General features: G+C 54.6%; 6 protein-coding genes across 6 annotated transcripts; 3 read left to right on the top strand and 3 right to left on the bottom strand.

Moving 5' to 3' along the window:
• Positions 1–758: 758 nt before the first annotated feature.
• EV422DRAFT_498661 (HSF-type DNA-binding-domain-containing protein) lies at positions 759–2,948 on the top strand (the record flags this gene model as incomplete). Its single annotated transcript, XM_053068033.1, has 5 exons — positions 759–1,216; positions 1,288–1,495; positions 1,562–1,910; positions 2,091–2,680; positions 2,742–2,948. 5 exons carry the CDS (start codon positions 759–761, stop codon positions 2,946–2,948), a joined length of 1,812 nt encoding a protein of 603 aa, XP_052923638.1.
• A 1,643-nt stretch (positions 2,949–4,591) lies between these two features.
• Positions 4,592–7,009, bottom strand: EV422DRAFT_162118 (adaptin N terminal region-domain-containing protein). Its single transcript, XM_053065000.1, has 8 exons — positions 6,436–7,009; positions 6,295–6,368; positions 6,117–6,238; positions 5,880–6,039; positions 5,648–5,814; positions 5,236–5,575; positions 5,006–5,159; positions 4,592–4,934 (listed from the first exon to the last, which is right to left on the bottom strand). The coding sequence occupies exons 1-8, from the start codon at positions 6,812–6,814 to the stop codon at positions 4,684–4,686; spliced, it is 1,647 nt and encodes a 548-aa protein (XP_052923639.1). The 5' UTR covers positions 6,815–7,009; the 3' UTR covers positions 4,592–4,683.
• Positions 7,010–7,091: 82 nt separating this feature from the next.
• EV422DRAFT_536527 (uncharacterized protein) lies at positions 7,092–9,628 on the top strand. The gene is made up of 6 exons (XM_053070836.1): positions 7,092–7,375; positions 7,437–8,654; positions 8,715–8,832; positions 8,913–9,073; positions 9,160–9,266; positions 9,333–9,628. The coding sequence occupies exons 1-6, from the start codon at positions 7,196–7,198 to the stop codon at positions 9,517–9,519; spliced, it is 1,971 nt and encodes a 656-aa protein (XP_052923640.1). The 5' UTR covers positions 7,092–7,195; the 3' UTR covers positions 9,520–9,628.
• On the bottom strand, positions 9,536–10,552 carry EV422DRAFT_589238 (uncharacterized protein). The gene is made up of 3 exons (XM_053073506.1): positions 10,322–10,552; positions 10,056–10,254; positions 9,536–9,996 (listed from the first exon to the last, which is right to left on the bottom strand). The coding sequence occupies exons 1-3, from the start codon at positions 10,416–10,418 to the stop codon at positions 9,633–9,635; spliced, it is 660 nt and encodes a 219-aa protein (XP_052923641.1). The 5' UTR covers positions 10,419–10,552; the 3' UTR covers positions 9,536–9,632.
• On the bottom strand, positions 10,434–12,532 carry EV422DRAFT_507877 (uncharacterized protein; the record flags this gene model as incomplete). Its single annotated transcript, XM_053068690.1, has 4 exons — positions 10,434–11,057; positions 11,120–11,328; positions 11,407–11,904; positions 12,007–12,532. 4 exons carry the CDS (start codon positions 12,530–12,532, stop codon positions 10,434–10,436), a joined length of 1,857 nt encoding a protein of 618 aa, XP_052923642.1.
• Positions 12,533–13,181: 649 nt separating this feature from the next.
• On the top strand, positions 13,182–14,531 carry EV422DRAFT_569361 (uncharacterized protein; the record flags this gene model as incomplete). Its single annotated transcript, XM_053072761.1, has 1 exon — positions 13,182–14,531. The coding sequence occupies one exon, from the start codon at positions 13,182–13,184 to the stop codon at positions 14,529–14,531; it is 1,350 nt and encodes a 449-aa protein (XP_052923643.1).
• Between the last annotated feature and the right edge of the window lie 4,272 nt (positions 14,532–18,803).

Genomic DNA, 18,803 nt, shown 5'->3' on the forward strand with positions numbered 1-18,803 from the left:
GAATCTTGACAGCACCGCAGCACGTGAATAGGGTAACCAGAGGGGCGGGACATCCTTGACAATTGATGCCAGGATACCACCTGCGACCAGGCAATCCATGAGCCCGGGTTGATTCAAGAAAAAAAGAGCTTCTCGTGATGATGGCGGATGAATATCGATCGGCAAAGATGATGATCGCGTATACTATACACTTCGTATAGAGCGCGCGGTAAGCGGACGAGGGGAGGGCCATTCCCTTCACCCGTTCCAATCGAATGCCAAATAGTACCATTCCATTCATAATTCACGGTCAAGTTTCCGCTTCCATACCGTCCCTCGCGCGAGAGACACAACACCCCAGCCGTGGGACTTATTAGTACATACTTACGCCGAAAGCCAGAAACGACCGTTGCCCCTCGTGGAGAAAGCCCCTCACCTCACCGACGATCGTTATACAGAAAGCGCTGTTGACGAGCTCCGAATCCACTCTAGCCTGGTTTCCCAGGCACACCGCGGAGCATCTCCCTGAAATCAGATTCCCACGGGACTTTTGCGCAAGCGGACCGCAAATGTCTCGACTGCCCACATACCACTACCATGGGTCTTCGGCTTCCAACAGTCCCAATAGCCGTGAGCAGCAGTCTCAATACCCTGGCCCATACCCGTACGGCCAATATCCGCCGGCATATCCGACACATCAGCCAAACCACCCACATTCCCACCCAGGCGCGCCAATGCCATACCCCGCTCCGTATCCTCCCGCATTAGCGGGCCACCCCATGTATTCCCATCAAGATCTACCAGGCCACCTTGCAGACCCTCATAGGCAGTTTCCCTCTGGCTATCCTCCCCCCTCGCAACCTTACCCGTCGCGGCACGGGAGACCAACGAACTTCAACCCAGAATTCCAAACGTATTCAGGGGAAGATCAACAGAACTTGCGCTCTGCGGAAAAAAGTCAATCGGCCGAGGACATAGACGGACCAGGTGGGGCTTTGGGAAGACATCCGTCTGACGATAGCCTCACTGCGAGCGATACGCCTGAAGCAAAACCTCTTGCGAAAGGCGACAAAGCACAGGGAGGAAAGGCGGACGTAAAAAGTGCAAATCCTGCACAGGAAACCAATAAGGAAGCGGATGGGGATGCGTCAGACGAGAAAGCTGCATTCGGAGAGACCACCACGGCAACTTCGGGCACATCGACCGGGGTCCCAGACTTTGTGAGAAAATTATTCCGGTAATTTTGGAGTCTTCTTGCTATCTGCACACACGCTCATCGCATTGACTCTCATCGTCATCTTTTCATAGCATGTTGGAAGACTCTACGGAGACCGACATCGTTACATGGGGTGTAAAGGGGGATACATTTGTGATCAAAGATCCGAATGAATTTGCGAAGGCGGTGCTGCCAAAACACTTCAAACACAACAACCCGGCCAGTTTCGTCCGGCAGTTGAACAAATATGGGTTTCACAAAATAAAGAGTCAGGACGATGGACGGCTTTACGGTGACTCGGTAAGTCTTCCGTTAGCGGTCCGATTTCTTTACCCAACGCTGACCTGATTTCAACTCGTTCATCAGGCGTGGGAGTTCCAGCACCCGAACTTCCAGTACAACAAACGCGAAATGCTGGACTCGATCCGAAGGAAGACCTTGATAAAAGGGAAATCAACGACGAACGCCGCGTGCCCCACAACCGTTGCAACCGTGGACAATCTGGCAAACGAATTTCGCCGGGACACGACTGATCTGCAATCGCAAGTCAATAGCTTGGCTAAAGTGCAGGGTGACATAGCCGCCTATTTGGAGAGTTTGAGTCGGAACTACATGATGATAGTGGAGGAAGTGCTGAGCTTCCGGAAAAACATGATTGCACAAGATCAAGTAATTCGCAACCTGGTGGGATATATTGCAGACAATCAGCGGCCAGGTAGGCTCATGTCGCAGGTATTGCTGAAGCGTTCTATCGAGGCTGACTTCCATATTTCTCCTCCAGATACAGACAGGAGTAAGCTGATGAATTTCTCGCGCCCCGAGCTGCCTACGTCGTCAATGGCTGCAGCCCTCCCTGGTATAGGCGGGTTTCCGTCCCTACCGGCTCCGTCTGTAGATGCCGGAGGACCCGGCAATGTGTCCAGCGGTAGCTCAAACGACGCACTCCAGGAATTCAATAAGACTTACCAGGCAGTTGCGCGAGCGAGCTTTCACCAGATGGACGAGATCAGTCGCCATGTCAAGGAGGCATACGGGTCAGTGCAGAACCCGCCCGGTTCCGTTGAGGAGACGGTGGGGTCAGCGCCATCCACTAGTGCCGGTGCGCCAGCGGGGTCGATAAACGACTCCATCCGAGACACCGCGGCCGTCAGCGCCGCATTGAATGAGCACTTTGGTGAACTTCAAGACCAGAACGGCGGCTTGACCGTGTTCACAGTCGGAGGGCTCACGCCAAGACGGGAGGAGCCAGTTGGACCGTCCAACGGAAATGCTGGACAATGTAAGAGTGTCAGGGTCACCCGAGCGACGTTTGTGCCCCCATGGTCTGTGCCGCCAAAGGTTTTGCTTGTAGAAGACGACAGTACCTGTCGGAGGTTGTCCAGCAAACTGCTCCAAATCTTTGGTTGTGCATTCGATGTGGCTGTTGACGGCTTGGATGCGGTCGAGAGGATGGGAATTGGTAACAAATACGATATTGTGCTCATGGTAAGTAGGCGAACTTCGATTCTTCAGCTCCGTAATGTCGATGTTGAACTGCTCTTCGCAGGATATCGTGATGCCGAATCTCAACGGAGTCGCCGCAACAAATCGCATTCGGCAATTTGACCGAACAACACCCATCATTTCGATGACGTCCAACACAACGGCAAACGATTGCCTCACATATTTTGCGAATGGAATGAACGATGTGCTTCCGAAGCCTTTCAACAAGGATAGCATGCTTTCTATGATTGAAAGGTTGGTATTAACATGATCATTCTGTTTAGCGGGTAGACTGATGTGACTGATCGCCCTGATTTGTAGGTATTGTAATCACCTTGTCGGCCAGCAAGCTGCCGCAATGGGCATTCCAAAGGCCATTTGCGCCAGTGATGGCTTCCGACCGAATGACTGGGAGAGAGGGTCTGGACGGATATTCGAGATGGAGAATCAAGATGGATACCCGTCATCGTCGGGGAATGGATCCCATGCCCAAACTTCGCACGTCGGAACAAGCTGCGCATCAGCTCCTCCGGCTGCTGATGCCACCACGGCAGATTACTCCAATCTGCTCAACCTTCCATTCGCCGAAATGCCCGAATTGGGAGCGGGCGGATTCGGCACCTTGGGCGACAACCCATTCATGAACACACTGGAGAGGGACACGTTTGCAACTGCTGGCGGTCAGCGTGCATCTCAACCGCAACACCCACAACACCCACAACGACAACCACAACAACAACAATTCTCGTTGTCACCATCCCCAGACGTCGACAACACACCGTCCCCGCAGGTCGTCGCGGAGCTGGGCATGGGCGCGTTCGCATCATCCGGCATCTACGGCCACCCCTCCGGCGGCGCGCCAACCAATTTATCGCGAGAATCCGTCGCGAATAAACGATCATATGACGGTGCGGGGCAGCAGGACCAGCATAACCTCCACCCGCAATCGGCAGACAACGAAAACCCGTATACCAGGTCGTTCAAGCGCGCACGAGGTACATGAGCGCCAAGCGAATAGTGAACAAACATTCCAGCATCAGACGATTGCCCTCCCCGTTACGTTGCTCCATCGATTGATATGTGAATGGAGTGTACGCCGGCGCCGGGCCTCACTTGCGCACCTTCGATATTTTTTGGGATCTTTCTCTACTTCTTGTCGGGTGTTTTTCCACCCTGTATCCTTCCCTTTGTGTTTGTCATTTAGTGTTCTGTAGGATGTGCGGCTATACCCTCGCTCCTTCCTTCTTTACTTAAATACATGATTACTACAAGTGTATTGATGCAGGACTCTCGTGCACGTCCCATGTACGTAGTTAAATGCCAAACTATGTGCAAGCCGACATGTGATACATATCTGTGGATTTTGAAGACACGAATCAAGTACGCCGGGGGAACTACGTATGAGCTGAATGAGCTTTCCACGAAGTCCAAAGGGCAGCCATCACACATCTCGCAACGGGTGACTTGCAGATTCCCCCGTTCTGAGAAACTCAAACGCGCGCTTTTCAAAACGAATTAACCAATGAGAAAGCAGAAAAAACAAGCGGGAGAAGGACAAAGAACGAATAAGCCCATAACACGAAAGGAAGGGGCCAATAATACGCAGTTCGCCTTCCGTACCTGCTGAACACCAATATCCCCCGCCCGCCTGCACTCGCCCACAAGATCCCAGAGATCTGCCGGGATCTCGTAGCCGCGCGCCATCAGCCTATTGATGCAGTATAGGAGCTGCATGATTGCTAGCGTTGTTGATGATGCTGTCGTGGGTGGAGTTTTTCTGGAGGAGGTTGTCGTGGTCGTATCTGGGATGGCGGGATGGGGTAAACAGTGGCGGGAAGGGGTTGCAGGTGAGTAATGAGACATGTTACGGCGTGAACAACATGCAAAAGGCGTACATACCGTTACTGAGCGCCCTTTGAAGGACGTTGGACAATGCCGCAAATATCTGTGATGTTGACGAAAGGTACTCTGCGATGACCTACGACGCCCAGATCACATATTTTGAATCACTCTAATCTAACCGGGACAAGACTGGCACTCCGCAAACCTACCCAAGTGACAAACGACAGCAGATTGATTTCTCGCACGTCCAATTCAAGTAGTGAGTTGCGGCAGAACGCGTCCAAGGCAGGTATGGTGGCCGCCGATAGTGGATTTCGGGAAATGGTTTTGGTCAGTGACGAAATGATCCCACGTCGTGAGCCGTCCGGAAGGAGGGGCAATAGTTGAACAGCATGCGTAATGTATTGTTGTTGATCTGTGTGCAAGGAGAGTGTCAGCCGCCTTTGAACAATGGGGAACTATGGACGTCCGCAGGAAAGAAGGTACCCAATGTGGGAATGCTATCAAGCACATCCATGGCTTTTGCGGTAAGCCGTTCCTTGAAGGCAGTATCATCGCTCGTTTTGACGATCTTTAGTACTTGGCTGAGGACGGCCTCGTAAGTGGCTTCTGACACGGTTCCCATGAGTATATCCAAGGCCTGCATCATCGCCATCAGTTTCTCATCGCCACGCATCCCTCCATCGATGGATCATCCGCCGATATCGGAAAGTCACCTTGCGCTGTATAGTCTCATCTTCACTCTCCAGCCCTTCCTCTACAACAGCTCGGTGCAAGCCCACAGCTTCCGGATCCAGTTTCGCCCACATCTCCAGCCCCCAAAGACCCACATATCGCAGATTGTGGTTTTTCGATCCGAGTAACTGCGATATGGATCGCCACGGTAAGGATGGAGGATCTCTCGTTAGTGGCGGTACTAACGAACGGACGGTGGGCTTGGTGACTAGGTGGTCCAGCCCCCGTATGCAGGCGTAGGTGACAGCGTAGGATGCTTCACCACCCTTTGATGCACGTTCCAGTGTTTCCAGTATGATTGTGTAAATTTTCTGATTTGTGCTGTTTGTAGGGCCATCAGTATATAAGTAGAGCATGTGCTAGGACATTGCATGCTCCTAGCTCCCAACATACGCTTGATCGTCATTGTCCAGCAATGTAATGATCTCGAGAGTCCGTATCAAAACCCAAGGCGCTGGGACACCATGGAAGTCATGTGTGCTTGATAGTCGGCCCGCGATCGCCTGCCGCTGGATGTGGATGAACGCATCCAATAAAGGCAAGCATTTCGCAGGATCAATCTGGCAACAATGCATGAGCATCAGCATTGAGATGGATTGAACAGCAACTTACGGTGCCTGCGAACCTGCGCTGCATGAAGATAGACGCTCAACGTCGCTGCCATGACACTCGGATCCGCATCGGCCAACGTCCGCTTTAAGCGCTTCATCTCGAATGTAATCAGATGCGGGGCTACTCTGAATAGCCTTCGCAAAGCTGTAACGGCGCTTTTTCTGACTAGGAGACTGTTTCCGGCGGCGATTCCATAGACAGGTTAGAAGTGTGAAGCATGACGATCTTGGAACAACCAAATTACACACACTCTTCATGACGGAGACATCCGGTCACCATGGGCAGTAAGGACGGGACCATGTCTGTGCTTGCGATGGCGCTCACGACTTTGAGTGCCATTGCTATTATGTCTTGATTATCACTGGCCAAGTCCTGGGATGCATGGCATCAGTATATGGCCATGGGAGCAGATATCAAGATGTGCCTACCCTTTGTATGGTATTGACCATCAAAAGATTGAGCTCATGATCCTCGTGCAAGAACATTGATACACAAAGATATCCTTGGGAGCGCCCACAATCCTTGTTAGAAGGATCTTCTCATCCAGGAAAGCGGACCTGTGGGCTAACCGATGTGCTTCTCAAACAAGGTCTGCGCGTCCTGGACCAGCGTGACAGCCTTGATATGTGCAAACTCTGCCGTACTGTATCCCATCGTCTCGCCGTAAAGACACAATGCCAGCAGCTCTGCAGTTTTGGCCTTCAACAGCTGTCCGTCAGCCTCCAATCGCTTCGCACCATGTGCGTGAGAACGTAATGTCATGGACGCTACCGATGTGAGATCATTTGCACCTAAGTCGATCCGCAGTGAGTTGACTTCGCTCGCCAGAAGGTCTCGTTCTTGCTGGGCCGTCTTGGCGCCTGCGACAGACCGGAGGAACCTCCTAAATCGCGGGCTGAACGAACGGTTTTCGCGACCGTTAGCTCCCGGAGATGCCTCCCTCGACATTGCGAAAGTTGCTTGAGATTTAGCTAATAGCCGATGCTTTCAAGGTCTTCAAGCCCGTTCCCAGGTCCTGCTCCTGCTATGAAACAGTGTGGGTATGAAGTGAAGGACGTCCACAGACGTTCAAATCCACAATCCAAGCGTCAAAGACACTTAGGCAGAGCAGGAATAAAAAAGGGCCACGCATCACGCAGCTGGTGAGGCAGGGTGAGGGGGGTGAATTCAAATCGAGAGACGCGCCGATGTCCGAAAGCCTCGAAGGGGAAATCCATCCGAACGGCACACTCCCACCAGCCACGATTAGCACACCCCTCCACACCCTGCCCCAATCCCTATCAGAGGTTCAGAAGGAAAGCCGTGATCTGGAAAGGGCATCGTTGCTGAATGTGGCCGACGTGGACGAGTTCCGGCATCCAATACCAAAAACGCGAGGAAACCCAAAACATCCCAGAGCCTGCAAGCGTCGAGATGGCGGACCCACTCAACGACGACTTTTTGAACGATTCTTCACCGCTGGATATGAGGAGCGGGCAGACGCCCAAAACTCCGCTAGAAAGGCAACAGGTTCAAGATGATTTGGCTATGATATCCTGCGGTTCATTTTTTGACCCTCCAATGATTTCAGTTTGATAGATCATCACAAAGCCGCCCACCAACCAGCCGCATCTTCTCGCGCGAAATCGCGGACAAACCACCCCTCCATCCATATGACGACTTATACACCATGCCTCCGAGCTCCTCCACCCCACCACCCAAACAGTCCATCTCCCTCAAACAGAAATCCAGCCCGGCACGCCTTTTCGTTGCACCCGTGAAGTCCTTCGGCGACTGGATGAAAGATAGAGGCCGCGTACCCAATACCAAAACGAAGGAAGCCGTACCTGCTGGAGATGACGTGCAGGCTAAGACTGCGTCGGAAGGAACTGCTGTCGACCGGGTTCGGAAGGAGGAGAAAACAGAGCCTGCTGCTCTTCCGCCGCCACCAATAGACGAACGCGTGCCGTCCCCACCTTCTGTGGTGCATTCAGCCGAATCCCCACACGACACTCTTGAGATCAAACGAGAGCAGACGATGTCGCCTCCTTCCGTAGCCTTGGCCGCAGAACCAAACCATACCCCGACGGCCGCCACAATGAAGTTGGACGACACCCCAGAGCCCGAACCGGAACCGGCGCCGCAGAAGGCGCGCATTTCGCCGACATTCCCGTATCCCAATGAAGAGGCACTGATTCCGCAATCACCGATAAACGCAATGCCGAAACCGCAACGACAACAATCATCATCGGCCAAGATCAAAACTGAGCCAGTTGGTGAGAAATGGACCGCGGGCCAGCCTTCTCCTTGTGTCAACCCTTCACCGTCTAAACCAGCCCTCGGATCTGCTGCAATCGCCCGCGACTCACCGACCATGATGTCCCCAGGCTTTCTGCACGGAACCGCGCCACCAAATTCCTACAAAACCGTCGACGACAGCGCACTCGAATCCGGCCACACTTTCACAAAGAAAACCGCAAACGTGCCCGCACGGCCCCAGTCGGCCTACGGCATACTGACCCCGGTAAAGCCGGCGGCAATGGACCCGAAAGCGATCGCAGACTTTGACCCTCTTCAAAAGAACACATCCGAGAACGACTGGTTCCTGAAATGGGATTCGCCACAGGCGGTTCCTCCAGCTGCTGTACCACAATCTTCTCGGACACCTGCGAAACAGAGATCGATGGGCAACTTGACGAGTCCACCGCCGTCACTACTGGATTCCGTGATCGAGTGTCCGACGCCGAGGAGTATTCCAAGGTATTCGGAGAAGGATGTGCAGGAGAAGATTCGGATATTGCGCGAGAAGGTGGGTGAAAGAACGTGTCAGTGTGAATCAATTTGGGCTGCTAAGATGACCTCCGTACAGTATGAATCCCAGTTCGAGATAGTGCGCGCATCAATATTGCAGGAGGCGAAAGACGAACATGACCGGAGGTGGAATAAACTCAATGAGGACTGGGAACAGTTCAAGGATCATGTGAATGGTTAGCCTGCACAGTGGGCAGAGCGGATTCCATGTCGCAATGCGGGTTCTGACGCCGTCTCTTATGTTTCCGTATATCAGAGCTGCGCAAAACGGAATTAGAGAACGCGCAGATGGAATACGAGCGCCTGTACACGCAAATGAAGACCGTGTACGATGACAAGCAACGGCTCGCAAAAGAGAACGAGTTGTGGGAGGTCAAGAACAAACAGCTGCAGATGGATGTAACGGATATGCGTGAGGTGCGTGGGGGATGTTTTGTGCTTGGCCTGGTGGGGTAGATTGAGGAAGGACTTTTTCTTATGTGGGGTTTTGTTGGGTTGCGCAGTCTACGAAGAAATTGATGGCCCAAATCGATAGTCTGAAAGAAGACTTGAGTGGCGCTGAGGGGCGGTATACGCACTTGCGGGAGTATGCCAACCAAAAACTTGAAGAGTGAGTTCACTTTGCTCAAACTACATCCCTCACTGAAAGATGGTTGCTAATTCATGTCTTTCACAGAGCAAACACAGAGTTAGGCCGCATGCAAGACGAACACGAGCAGGAGGTTTCGACCCTGAAAGCTAAATCGATGCGGCAGGAAGTGCAGATGCGCACGTTACAGAGGTCGCTGGAGAGTAAAGAGGCGGAGAATTCTCAGCTTTCGAGCATTGTTGATAATTTGGTGATGCGGCTTGAGCGGAAGTGACACTGGCCTGTTTTTATACAAGTTGCCTTCATCGGCGACGCCTCAGACAGAGGTACAATGATGTGGATGGCAGATAACCACCACGGAAAATGGGATGGGGTGAGGATTCTAGACTACCTACGGTTACGGGAGAATGCGTCTGGTCTGCGGCCATCAACGCCAAACACCACCGAACGCACAATTGAGAGGAAATTCTTGGTGCTTAGGACGTCCCGATTGTGCACTTTCATCCGTAGTGGTCGTCTTCCAGCAATCTCAAATGGCGTCCAGTCTTGGTTGATACATTCGGGGTTGGGGCAACCCACCAATCCATGGACGAATTCCATTCTTCCTTTTCTAGCTTGCCACGGCCGAGATGACAGCCGGCGTCGGATGTTTTTCTTCACATGGCCGTGGCAGTCGGGGCACATGGACGACGTTCGATACTCATCTAGCAAGTAGCATGGAATGCTGTTTCTTGCAAAGAGTGTGCGGAACCTGATTTCCATGATGAGTTAGCATATTATAATACATAAAAAACAACGATGGCCACTCACCCTTTGGTCTTTGTTGACTCCTGAAAGCGCATGGTTCTTCCAGCGTCGCTCCAATCACCCAAGATGACCGAAAAATGCTTTCCATACAGGCGTCGCATGTTCTTGATGAGTTTGCTCTCAGACTTTTGCCGCAGTGAAAACGCCTTGAATCTGCGAGCCACATGAATCTCATCCTGGTAAAACTCATCCAGGGCGGGATCTGGGATATGGATGTCAGCCCATGTATTACCAAAGTTGAAAATCAAAGTTGAAGTAGAACATCATACCCGCATGTTCGTAATCCACGATGAACGCTGAGAACGCCTGAATGTTCATGCTCTTGTGCGACGGAATATGTGATTCCATCTCAGCAATGCCGGGCATTGATCTTTCGCTCCGTCATGTCTCGTTAAAAATGCCGAGACTTTGTCTCGACCGCCCGTTGATTGGATGTGTATCTGATATGGGGTGATGCATTGTGAGAACGCTGCAGTGGAATGTCGCTGCAACGGGGATGGTGGGGAAGGTGACGGAGGGGATGGTGACTGGGGGGATGGTGACGGGGGGGATGGTGGGGACGGGGATGGGGACAGGGTTGAGGAGGGCGTTGATGGGGATGGCAGGGATGGCGGAGGCGGCGACAGCGGCGACAGTGGCGACAGCGGGGAGAGCGGGGATAGCGGCGACAGCGGGGATAGCAGCAACAGCGGGGACAGCAGGGCAGTAGTAATCAACTGAGACGTACCGAAATGGCCGCTCCTTCTTGATGTCTCGACAGAACAAGAGGTCACGCTTGCCTGGATCAATGCAGACGATGTTTGGAGCCTCCCGTAGTTCGGCGATGTGGTGCTCAAAATACAGCTGCTTGACTTCTTCCTGCATTTGGGCCTTGCTGCGCTTCCGGGCCCGATGCCCATACTTGAGCCCTGGCTTCTTAAAGTGGATGGAAACGGAGTACCCGTTTGTGCTGATTGACCCATCAAATTTGAGACTAAGCTTCTTTCTATGCTTGAAGACCTTGTCCTACAATCCGTCATTCAGCAAGGTAATCAGATTGAAATAAGCGCAGAAGGATACAGACTTACATTGATATTGAGAAACTGCCCCCACAGCTCCCGCTTGCGTTCATCGGTGAATTTCCCCATGCAACTTCGGCCCAAGCCCAGGATATGGGTGCCTAGGATCAGCGTGTCGATCCAAACAGATGACTGGATTCGAGATTTGTGCAGCAGGATAGCCGAAAACAGCCGCATTCCACGGCGCTCATAGAGACGTGACAGCTCACAATACGCACCTGTGATGAGGCGAGGCAGGTGCGGACCATCATTAGACAAAAGAGGAAGCGGGGGGGGCCGGAAATATACTAACTCACCTGAATATGGCGTTGCGTCCACCGCAAGGCTGTACGCAAGTGGCTCATCCTGGGGAGGAAACAGAGCCCATAGCTCGTCGAGGACAGTCCGCTCAAGTCGTGTGAGGCGCGCAAACTCCTCTTCGGTTGGAAACTCTTCAAACGTCGCATACTTTGTAAACTGACGGACACGCTGATAATAGTGTCGCCGCTGCGCTCGGTTGACTCCGGCTCTACGGAGATGCAGTACGACTTGCTTCAAACCAAGCCTTTCATTGACATAGCGCAGAAACATTTGCATGAAATGCTCCTGTACGTTAACTTTGAGGTTTGTGAGGATGCTCTTAGCTGTGTACGCTGCAGTCTGTTGGCAGTTTTGCATGCGGATGGGGGCGAATCCGTGAACATCACAGTAGCCTTGAACCCGTGGACGCAGCTCTTGCGCGATGACTGGATTGCCATTGTAGCCTGGATTGTTTAGCAGCTCAAATATCACACTTATGTGCTTGTCGGTGATGTCTGGGAAATTGTGTAGAGGATGATCGGCTGTGGTGGGCAGACGTAGCAGTCAGGACATTGTTTGATGGGAAATATACAGTTTAGTGAACCTCAAAAACTCACCAAGGTAGAACTTGAGAAAGAAGGTGGTGCGGCGCGCAAGGATGTGAACATTGCCGATGAATGTTGTCAAGCGCTCCCTTTGAACTTGATTTTGATTATGGATGATTTGGTGAAGCAAAACCTTGGTGCTGGCATGTGTCTGCGGGCGGGGTCGTTGAATTGGTGGTGGTGGTGGTTGGGGCTCATACACCAGGGATCCACCCGGTGTGCTGGGAAAACGGAAAGGGATGGGAGCAGGGAGGTTCAGCGGACGCTGCAGACCCCTGTCCACGGGTGAAAGCCCTCGCTGCTGGCGCTGCCCATCTTCATCGCCGGAACTCTTGCTAACCATGTCTGCAATTGCTTGGGGCAAGTGGCGCTGGACAGAAGGTGGGAAATCAAATCGCAGGGGTTGCAATGGTGTCTGCACAGCGGTTGGCAGATGCAGGGTAACGGGAGTAACCTTCCTCCTCTTCCGCCGTGGTGTGGTAGCTCCGGTAAAGATGCCACACCACAGGCGCCCCTGGAGCGCCTGGTGTGATGACATGATGGCTGTGCTGTGCCGAGACAGGTGTTGCAGGCGATTGCCGTGATAGCTGTGTGTCAAAGAACTCGCATCAGTGCTGTCTGACAGCGGGGAGGATTTACAGCCTGGCGCAGTCGTGGCGCAGTCGTGGCTTGTCCACTGCTGATCGCCGCGCCTCCAAGGCCGCACTCTCCTCCTCTCACACGAAACGTCAAGCGCTCGCAGCTCACGCAACTCACGCAGAGCGCACTCTGAGCATGGAAACGTCAAGCGCTCGCAGCGGACAACAGGCCCCTCACCCCCCTGGCCAACACCCACCTCCCTCCAGCTCAAGCGCGGCAACTCACGCAGAGCACTCTCTGAGCATGGAAACGTCAAGTGCCAATGAGGTGAGTCACTCGGCTGCTGTGCAGCCGCGGGCGTCTCCGCTGGGTGTTGACCGCCTGATCTCGCGGCCCATGTTGGGCACAACCGCCGCTTGTGGGAGGTCGACCTGCATGGGCTGTGCTGTCTGGGCGTGTTTGCCATACGCTGATCTCGCGGCCCATGTTGAGCACGACCGCCGCTTTGCGGGAGGTCAACCTGCATGGGGTGCGCTGCCTGGGCATGCTGCTGTGCGCTGGCCCATGCTGAGCACAACCGCCGCTTGCGGGAGGTCGACCTGCATGGGATGCGCCGCCCTGGTTGCGATCGGGCTAGGTCTGCTAACGCCTTCCCTTCCCCCACGCCCCCGGTCGCACCCACCGCGGTCGAGGCTCTTCTGATGGGCATGGGCGAGACCCGCGCCACAGCTATCTTCGGTGACACGGTGGCCTTTTTGTATCCGCTGCTGGTAGACGCCGGCCTTGCCGCCCGGAACGCCAGCCTAGAAGACAAGGCTAAGGCGATTGGCCTTTTTTCACAGAAGATCAAGCAAGACAACCCCACCCTTTGGGGTTGGTGGATCAATAGGCCAACGCGCTCCCGTCACCAGAATAAGCGCGCCAAGCACCACATTGGGCTCCAGTCCGGCATCATCACCGCGATCAGCGATGGCAGTCTGACCACGGCCAACTTCTCAGTCGACCCCCAGCCCTCCGCTAGCCGCCCGGCTGTTCACATTGTGGTGCCAACGCCCGCCTTGTGCGATGGCTGGGAGGGCAAGATGGTCTATGCGGGGTTTGGGAAGAGGCCGGCGAAGGGGAGGGGCCTGGATGGGCTTGAGCAAATTGAACCCCAGGCGGGGGCCCACATCCACATCCGCGACGAGCACGGCGCCCTTGTGGCCACAATCTCGTACAATAGTGCGGGTCATCGCAAACACGATCTGCGGCTGGGGCTCATCGTCAAGTCCTGTGGATCCCGGTCGGCTGCGGTTCGATGGAGGGCCTCAAGGGGCACAATGCACGCCGCGGGGCTTCGTCGTGGCAACAAGAACTTGGGATATGCCAGGGGGACATCGCACTATTCAATGAAAGGAGGGGCAGACATGTCCGCAAAGAAGTTTCTCGTCGCAATGGAAAAGGCCTTCACCAAGCGACTGCTGCAGGAGCTTGCCAACCGCAACCCCACCGCGGCGGCCTACCTGATGATGGCCATGCCAGAGGTGTACGGGCCAAATTCCGATGAGTTCCCCCCGCTGTTCGCCACCACCAACTATCAAGTGGTTGTTCACTCCGACCCGTCGGACAACGGTGCAGCCGTCAAGCTGAACCCGCACACAGGCCGCGCCATATGGAAGCTGACCCCCAAGGAGGAGCTTCCGGAGGAGCTTCAAGCCCGCAAGCTATGCGCGCAATGGGCGGGAGGCTACGCCGCTGCTCCGGCAACCGTCATCGGCGAGTGGGTATTTGCGCTGCCAGAGCAAGGCTTCTACTTGGTGCTGCAGCCCGACTGCATGTGGACGAGGATGCCTCACAAGCTCCACGGAATGGCGGTGCTTGACACGTCCAGCGGCAGTCGCCACACGGCTGTTGTGACGCTGCCCTTGGCGACGGCCGCGGCCATCCAGAAATACGGCCTCCCTGATGAAGATGAATAATGTTATGATCTCGACGACTGAGGCGGAAGTGAAGTAGAGAAGACAGGGCGAGAGTGGTAGGCGACAAGAGATTGTATTGGCGAAACAAGGAACAAGGACTAGAACAGGAGATGAGAAGAACTGGTGTTGATCTGCTGGGGAGGAAGGGAATGGACGAAGAGAGGCCGGCTATTTATAGACAGGCAACCCGGCAGATCAGAGAACAACAACAACAAGAGGGGACTGGGGGGGCGCCAGCTATGCTCCTAGAGCGTGCGTGGCGAGCGTAGAGAGCATTGCTACAGCTGCTGGCTATGGGGAAGTAGTGGAGGGTGTGGAGAAGCCGAGGGGGGATTGGCGAAATGAGAGGAGAGAGGAGGAGTGGCGATACTGCAAGAGGATTGATGAAATGAGAGGAGAGAGGGGGAGTGGCATTGACATTGACATTGACACTGACATTGACACTGACATTGACATTGACATTGGCGTTTGACATTTGGCGGTTGACATTGGCGGCTGTCAGTAGGTAAGCTTATGGTATGGGCGCATTGTCCATAACATCACCCCTCTCTTTAGCGGCGGCGGCGGCGGCGTCGAGTTTGGTGTGGCCGCAGAGGAAGTGCTACGGGGACAGAGGAAGGCTTGTTGGGGTACGCGCTGTGGAAGTCCTGGAGGAGTGCGTCGGTATGGGTGAGGTGTTCCACGGGCTCCCAGGTGTTCTCGGAGTCAGGCCAGCCCTGCCATTTGACTAAGTACTGAAGGCGACGACAATGGATGCGAGAGTCAAGGATGGCTTCGACAACCCACTCTTCTTGACCCTCAACGGTCTCTGGGGGCGCGGGTTCGGGTTCGTGTCGTTCGGGGATGGTGAAGCGGGGTTCGAGGAGAGAGACATGGAAGACATCGTGGATTTTGTACGTAGGCGGGAGCTTGAGCCGGTAGGCGACAGGATTGATTTTTTCAACGATGGGGAATGGCCCAATCTTGCGATGGTCGAGTTTCTGAGAGGGCCGGGTTGTCTGGAGGTTTTTGCAGAGGAGCCAGACGTGGTCGCCAGGCTTGAAGTCCGGTCCAGGAATTCGTTTAGCGTCGGCGTAGCGCTTCATTTGATCTTGGGCTTCCTTGAGCTCGAGGGAGAGCTGTTCATGGACTCCCCTGATTTGTTTAGCGCGGGCTTCAGCGGCGGGGTTGACGGATTCGGAGGTAGCAGAGGCCACGAAACTGAAGCGGGGGTGGAGACCCTTGTTGGCGTAGAAGGGGGTGGTCTGGGAGGCGGACTGGTGGGTGTTGTTGTAGGCGAACTCGGCGGACGACAGAAGCTGTTTCCAGTTGTCCTGTTGGTGGTTGCAAAAGCATCGGAGATACTGCTCCAGGATCTGGTTGGTGCGTTCCGTCTGGCCATCGCTCTGGGGGTGGAAGGCCGAGGAGAGGTTGGCTTTTGCCCCAAGGAGTTCGAGAAGTCGACGCCAGAACCGGGACTTAAACTGGGGTCCTCGGTCAGAGATGACGTCGTCGGGGAGGCTGTGGAGACGGATGATGTTGTGGAAGACTAGGTCGGCGGTGGATTCGGCGGATTCTGACTCGCTGCAGGCAATGAAGTGGGCCATCTTGGTGAGGCGACAGTTGACGTTCAGGATGGAGTTGAACCCGTCGACGGGAGGCAGACCGGTGATAAAGTCTAGGGACCAAGATCCCCAAGGGCGGGTAGGGATACTGTTGGGCTGGAGTAGGCCATATGGTTTGTGTCGACTGGATTTCGCTTGGCTACAGGTATTGCAGGACTTGACGTAGGCCTTGACGAAGCGCCACTGGCTGAGCCACCAGTAGTTGCGGGAGGCAAGTTCGAGCGTCTTGGACATCCCAAAGTGGCTGGCTAGGGGTGTATCGTGCATGTCGTGGCAGACTTCAGCTCGGAGCTCGTTGGTGGGGACATAGACCAGGTTATCGTGCAGCAGGATCCATCTCCATCTGAGAACCGCTTGATACAATCTTGGGTTTGCTCGGTTCGTTGGGCGAGGGGTATCTTGAGCTTCTTGCGAATGGTCTTAGCGAGGGGATCAGAGGCCTGGGCGGCCTTAATCTTGTCAAGCAGCGTGGTATTCATGGGTGTGAGGTAGGCCGCGGCGAGTCGAAGGCGTTCGGGAGTCAGAATTGTGGTTGCCTGGGAGCGGAACGCTCCTTCCCCCTCTTTCAGCTCATGTTCGGAGCGTCGGGAGAGGGCATCGGCTTGGTGCTGCTGGGAACCGGGGCGATAGGTAATGACAAAGTCAAAATCCGAGAAGAATATCGACCAGCGGGCTTGGCGGCGGTTCAGGGTGCGGGTGGTCATGAAGTACTGAAGGTTTTTATGGTCGGAGTAAACGGTGATCTTGTGACGGGCGCCAATGAGATGGTGTCGCCACTGGGCAAAGGAGTCTTGGATGGCCAGAAGTTCCTTGTCGTAGATCTCGTAGTTGATCTCTTCGGCCGTGAATTTGCGAGAGTGGAAGGCCACGGGGTGGAGCTGATTGTCCTGGTCAGGTTGGAGGAGAACTGCGCCAAGAGCGAAGTCGGAGGCGTCAGTTTCGACGACAAAGGGCTTCTCTGGGTCAGGGTGATGTCTTTCCGGGTCAGGGCTGTGAGCGGGGTAGCGATCTTGGAATAACCTTGGATGAATCGGCGATAGAAGTTGGCAAAGCCGAGGAACCGCTGAACGCCTTTGACAGTCTTGGGAGGTTCCCAATCCGTGATGGCAGCGATCTTCGTGGGGTCCATCTGGATGCCTTTCTCGGAGATGATGAAGCCTAGGAACTCAACGGATTCGCGGTTGAATTCGCACTTCTCTGGTTTGGCGTACAACCCATGCTGTCGGAGGCGGGACAGGACTTCGCGGACATGTTTGGGGTGATCTTCGGGGTTCTTGGAGAATATCAGGATATCGTCGAGGTAGACGACAACAAACACATCGAGAATGTCGCAGAAGATGTCGTTCATCAGGTACTGGAAGACGCCAGGAGCATTGCTGAGTCCAAAGGGCATGACATTGTATTCGAATAGACCGTAGCGGCAGCGGAAGGCGGTCTTCCATTCATCGCCCGGGCGCATGCGTAAGAGGTTATAAGCGCCGCGGAGGTCGATCTTGGTGAGGCGGCGGGCGCCGCGCAAACGATCCATGATACCGTTGATCAGGGGCAGGGGGGTAGCGGTTCTTCACCGTGATGCTCTTCAGGCCTCGATAATCGACGCAGAGGCGGAGAGAACCGTCCTTTTTCTTCACGAATAAGACTGGCGCACCGGCAGGGGACTTTGAGGGTTTGATGAATCCTTTGGCGAGGTTTTCTTCGAGGTATTCGCAGAGTGCCTTCATTTCTGGTTCGCTGAGGCTGTAGATCGGGCCGAAAGGTGGCTGCTTGCCTTCTTCCAGATCGATTGGACAGTCGTAGGGCCGGTGCTCGGGGAGAGTGTCACCATTTCTCTTTTCGAAAACGTTGGCGAAGTCTTGATACTCGGGGGGCAGGAAGTCTTTGATGTCTTTCTCGGGTGTCGGGGGGTTACTGGGGATAGGCGAGGCCGGGAGATCGGGTTTCGCAGGGTTGACGTAGGTGACAAAGACCTGGTCATGCCTTGCTGCGATCTGGAAGGCTGGGGCGGAGATGAACGAGACTCGGAGCGGCGTGGGAGCCGGTTCTGGGGTGCTGGAGCAAGATACCTTGGGTACTGGGATCGACCATGTTTTGGCGACGGGGACTTCATCCTGGGGGATGCGGATCAAGGGCTCGGGGGTTCTGGCGGGTGCTGGGCTCGGGGGTGCTGGAGAGTTGTCCCAATTTGCGAATTCATGGTACTGACAGTCGCAACGGAAACCGACCGAAAGGTTCTTGAAGTCAACGTTAATGTCGTGGAGGCGGAGCCAGGGGAGACCAAGGAGGATTGGAGCATGGGGTGATTTGGTGACATGGGAGACGAGTTCTTCGAAGTGGTTGTCGACCCACATGCCTACTGGTTGGGTGTGATGGGTGATTGGCCCAGCAGAGCTGGGTTGACCGTCAACGAGTTCAATTGTCAGTGGACGCTGATGCGGGACTAGGGCGATGCGGTGTTTGCGGGCAAAGTCTCTGTCGATGAAGCAGGACAGGGCACCGTTGTCGATCATGGCTGAGGTAGGTATCCGGGCGCGGCTGGATGATACCATGATGGTAACGGGGTAGTTGAAGGGTTCGACGGGACCCAGCGCAAGCATGGCGCGGGGGTTGATTTCGGAGTTTTCGACATGGGCAGCGGCTAGGAGGGTTGTGTCGGCTATAACGGAGTCGG

The sequence above is a fragment of the Fimicolochytrium jonesii genome (assembly GCF_025526975.1).
Source record: "Fimicolochytrium jonesii strain JEL569 chromosome Unknown EV422scaffold_20, whole genome shotgun sequence".
In the NCBI taxonomy this organism is placed as follows: Eukaryota; Fungi; Chytridiomycota; class Chytridiomycetes; order Spizellomycetales; family Powellomycetaceae; genus Fimicolochytrium; species Fimicolochytrium jonesii.

What these genes read in the sequence shown, in the direction of transcription:
- EV422DRAFT_162118 (XM_053065000.1), bottom strand. Translation starts at nt 6,814, where the DNA reads ATGTCGAGGGAGGCATCTCCGGGAGCTAACGGTCGCGAAAACCGTTCG. An exon ending in CTGGACAATGACGATCAAGC is followed by an intron (nt 5,576 to 5,647) that starts GTATGTTGGGAG and finishes CCCTACAAACAG; the next exon opens with CACAAATCAGAAAATTTACA. An exon ending in ATGAGACTATACAGCGCAAG is followed by an intron (nt 5,160 to 5,235) that starts GTGACTTTCCGA and finishes GCGATGATGCAG; the next exon opens with GCCTTGGATATACTCATGGG.
- EV422DRAFT_536527 (XM_053070836.1), top strand. Translation starts at nt 7,196, where the DNA reads ATGTGGCCGACGTGGACGAGTTCCGGCATCCAATACCAAAAACGCGAG. An exon ending in CTCCGCTAGAAAGGCAACAG is followed by an intron (nt 7,376 to 7,436) that starts GTTCAAGATGAT and finishes CAATGATTTCAG; the next exon opens with TTTGATAGATCATCACAAAG. An exon ending in GTTCAAGGATCATGTGAATG is followed by an intron (nt 8,833 to 8,912) that starts GTTAGCCTGCAC and finishes TCCGTATATCAG; the next exon opens with AGCTGCGCAAAACGGAATTA.
- EV422DRAFT_589238 (XM_053073506.1), bottom strand. Translation starts at nt 10,418, where the DNA reads ATGCCCGGCATTGCTGAGATGGAATCACATATTCCGTCGCACAAGAGC. An exon ending in CGTGGATTACGAACATGCGG is followed by an intron (nt 10,255 to 10,321) that starts GTATGATGTTCT and finishes TCCATATCCCAG; the next exon opens with ATCCCGCCCTGGATGAGTTT. An exon ending in GAGTCAACAAAGACCAAAGG is followed by an intron (nt 9,997 to 10,055) that starts GTGAGTGGCCAT and finishes CATGGAAATCAG; the next exon opens with GTTCCGCACACTCTTTGCAA.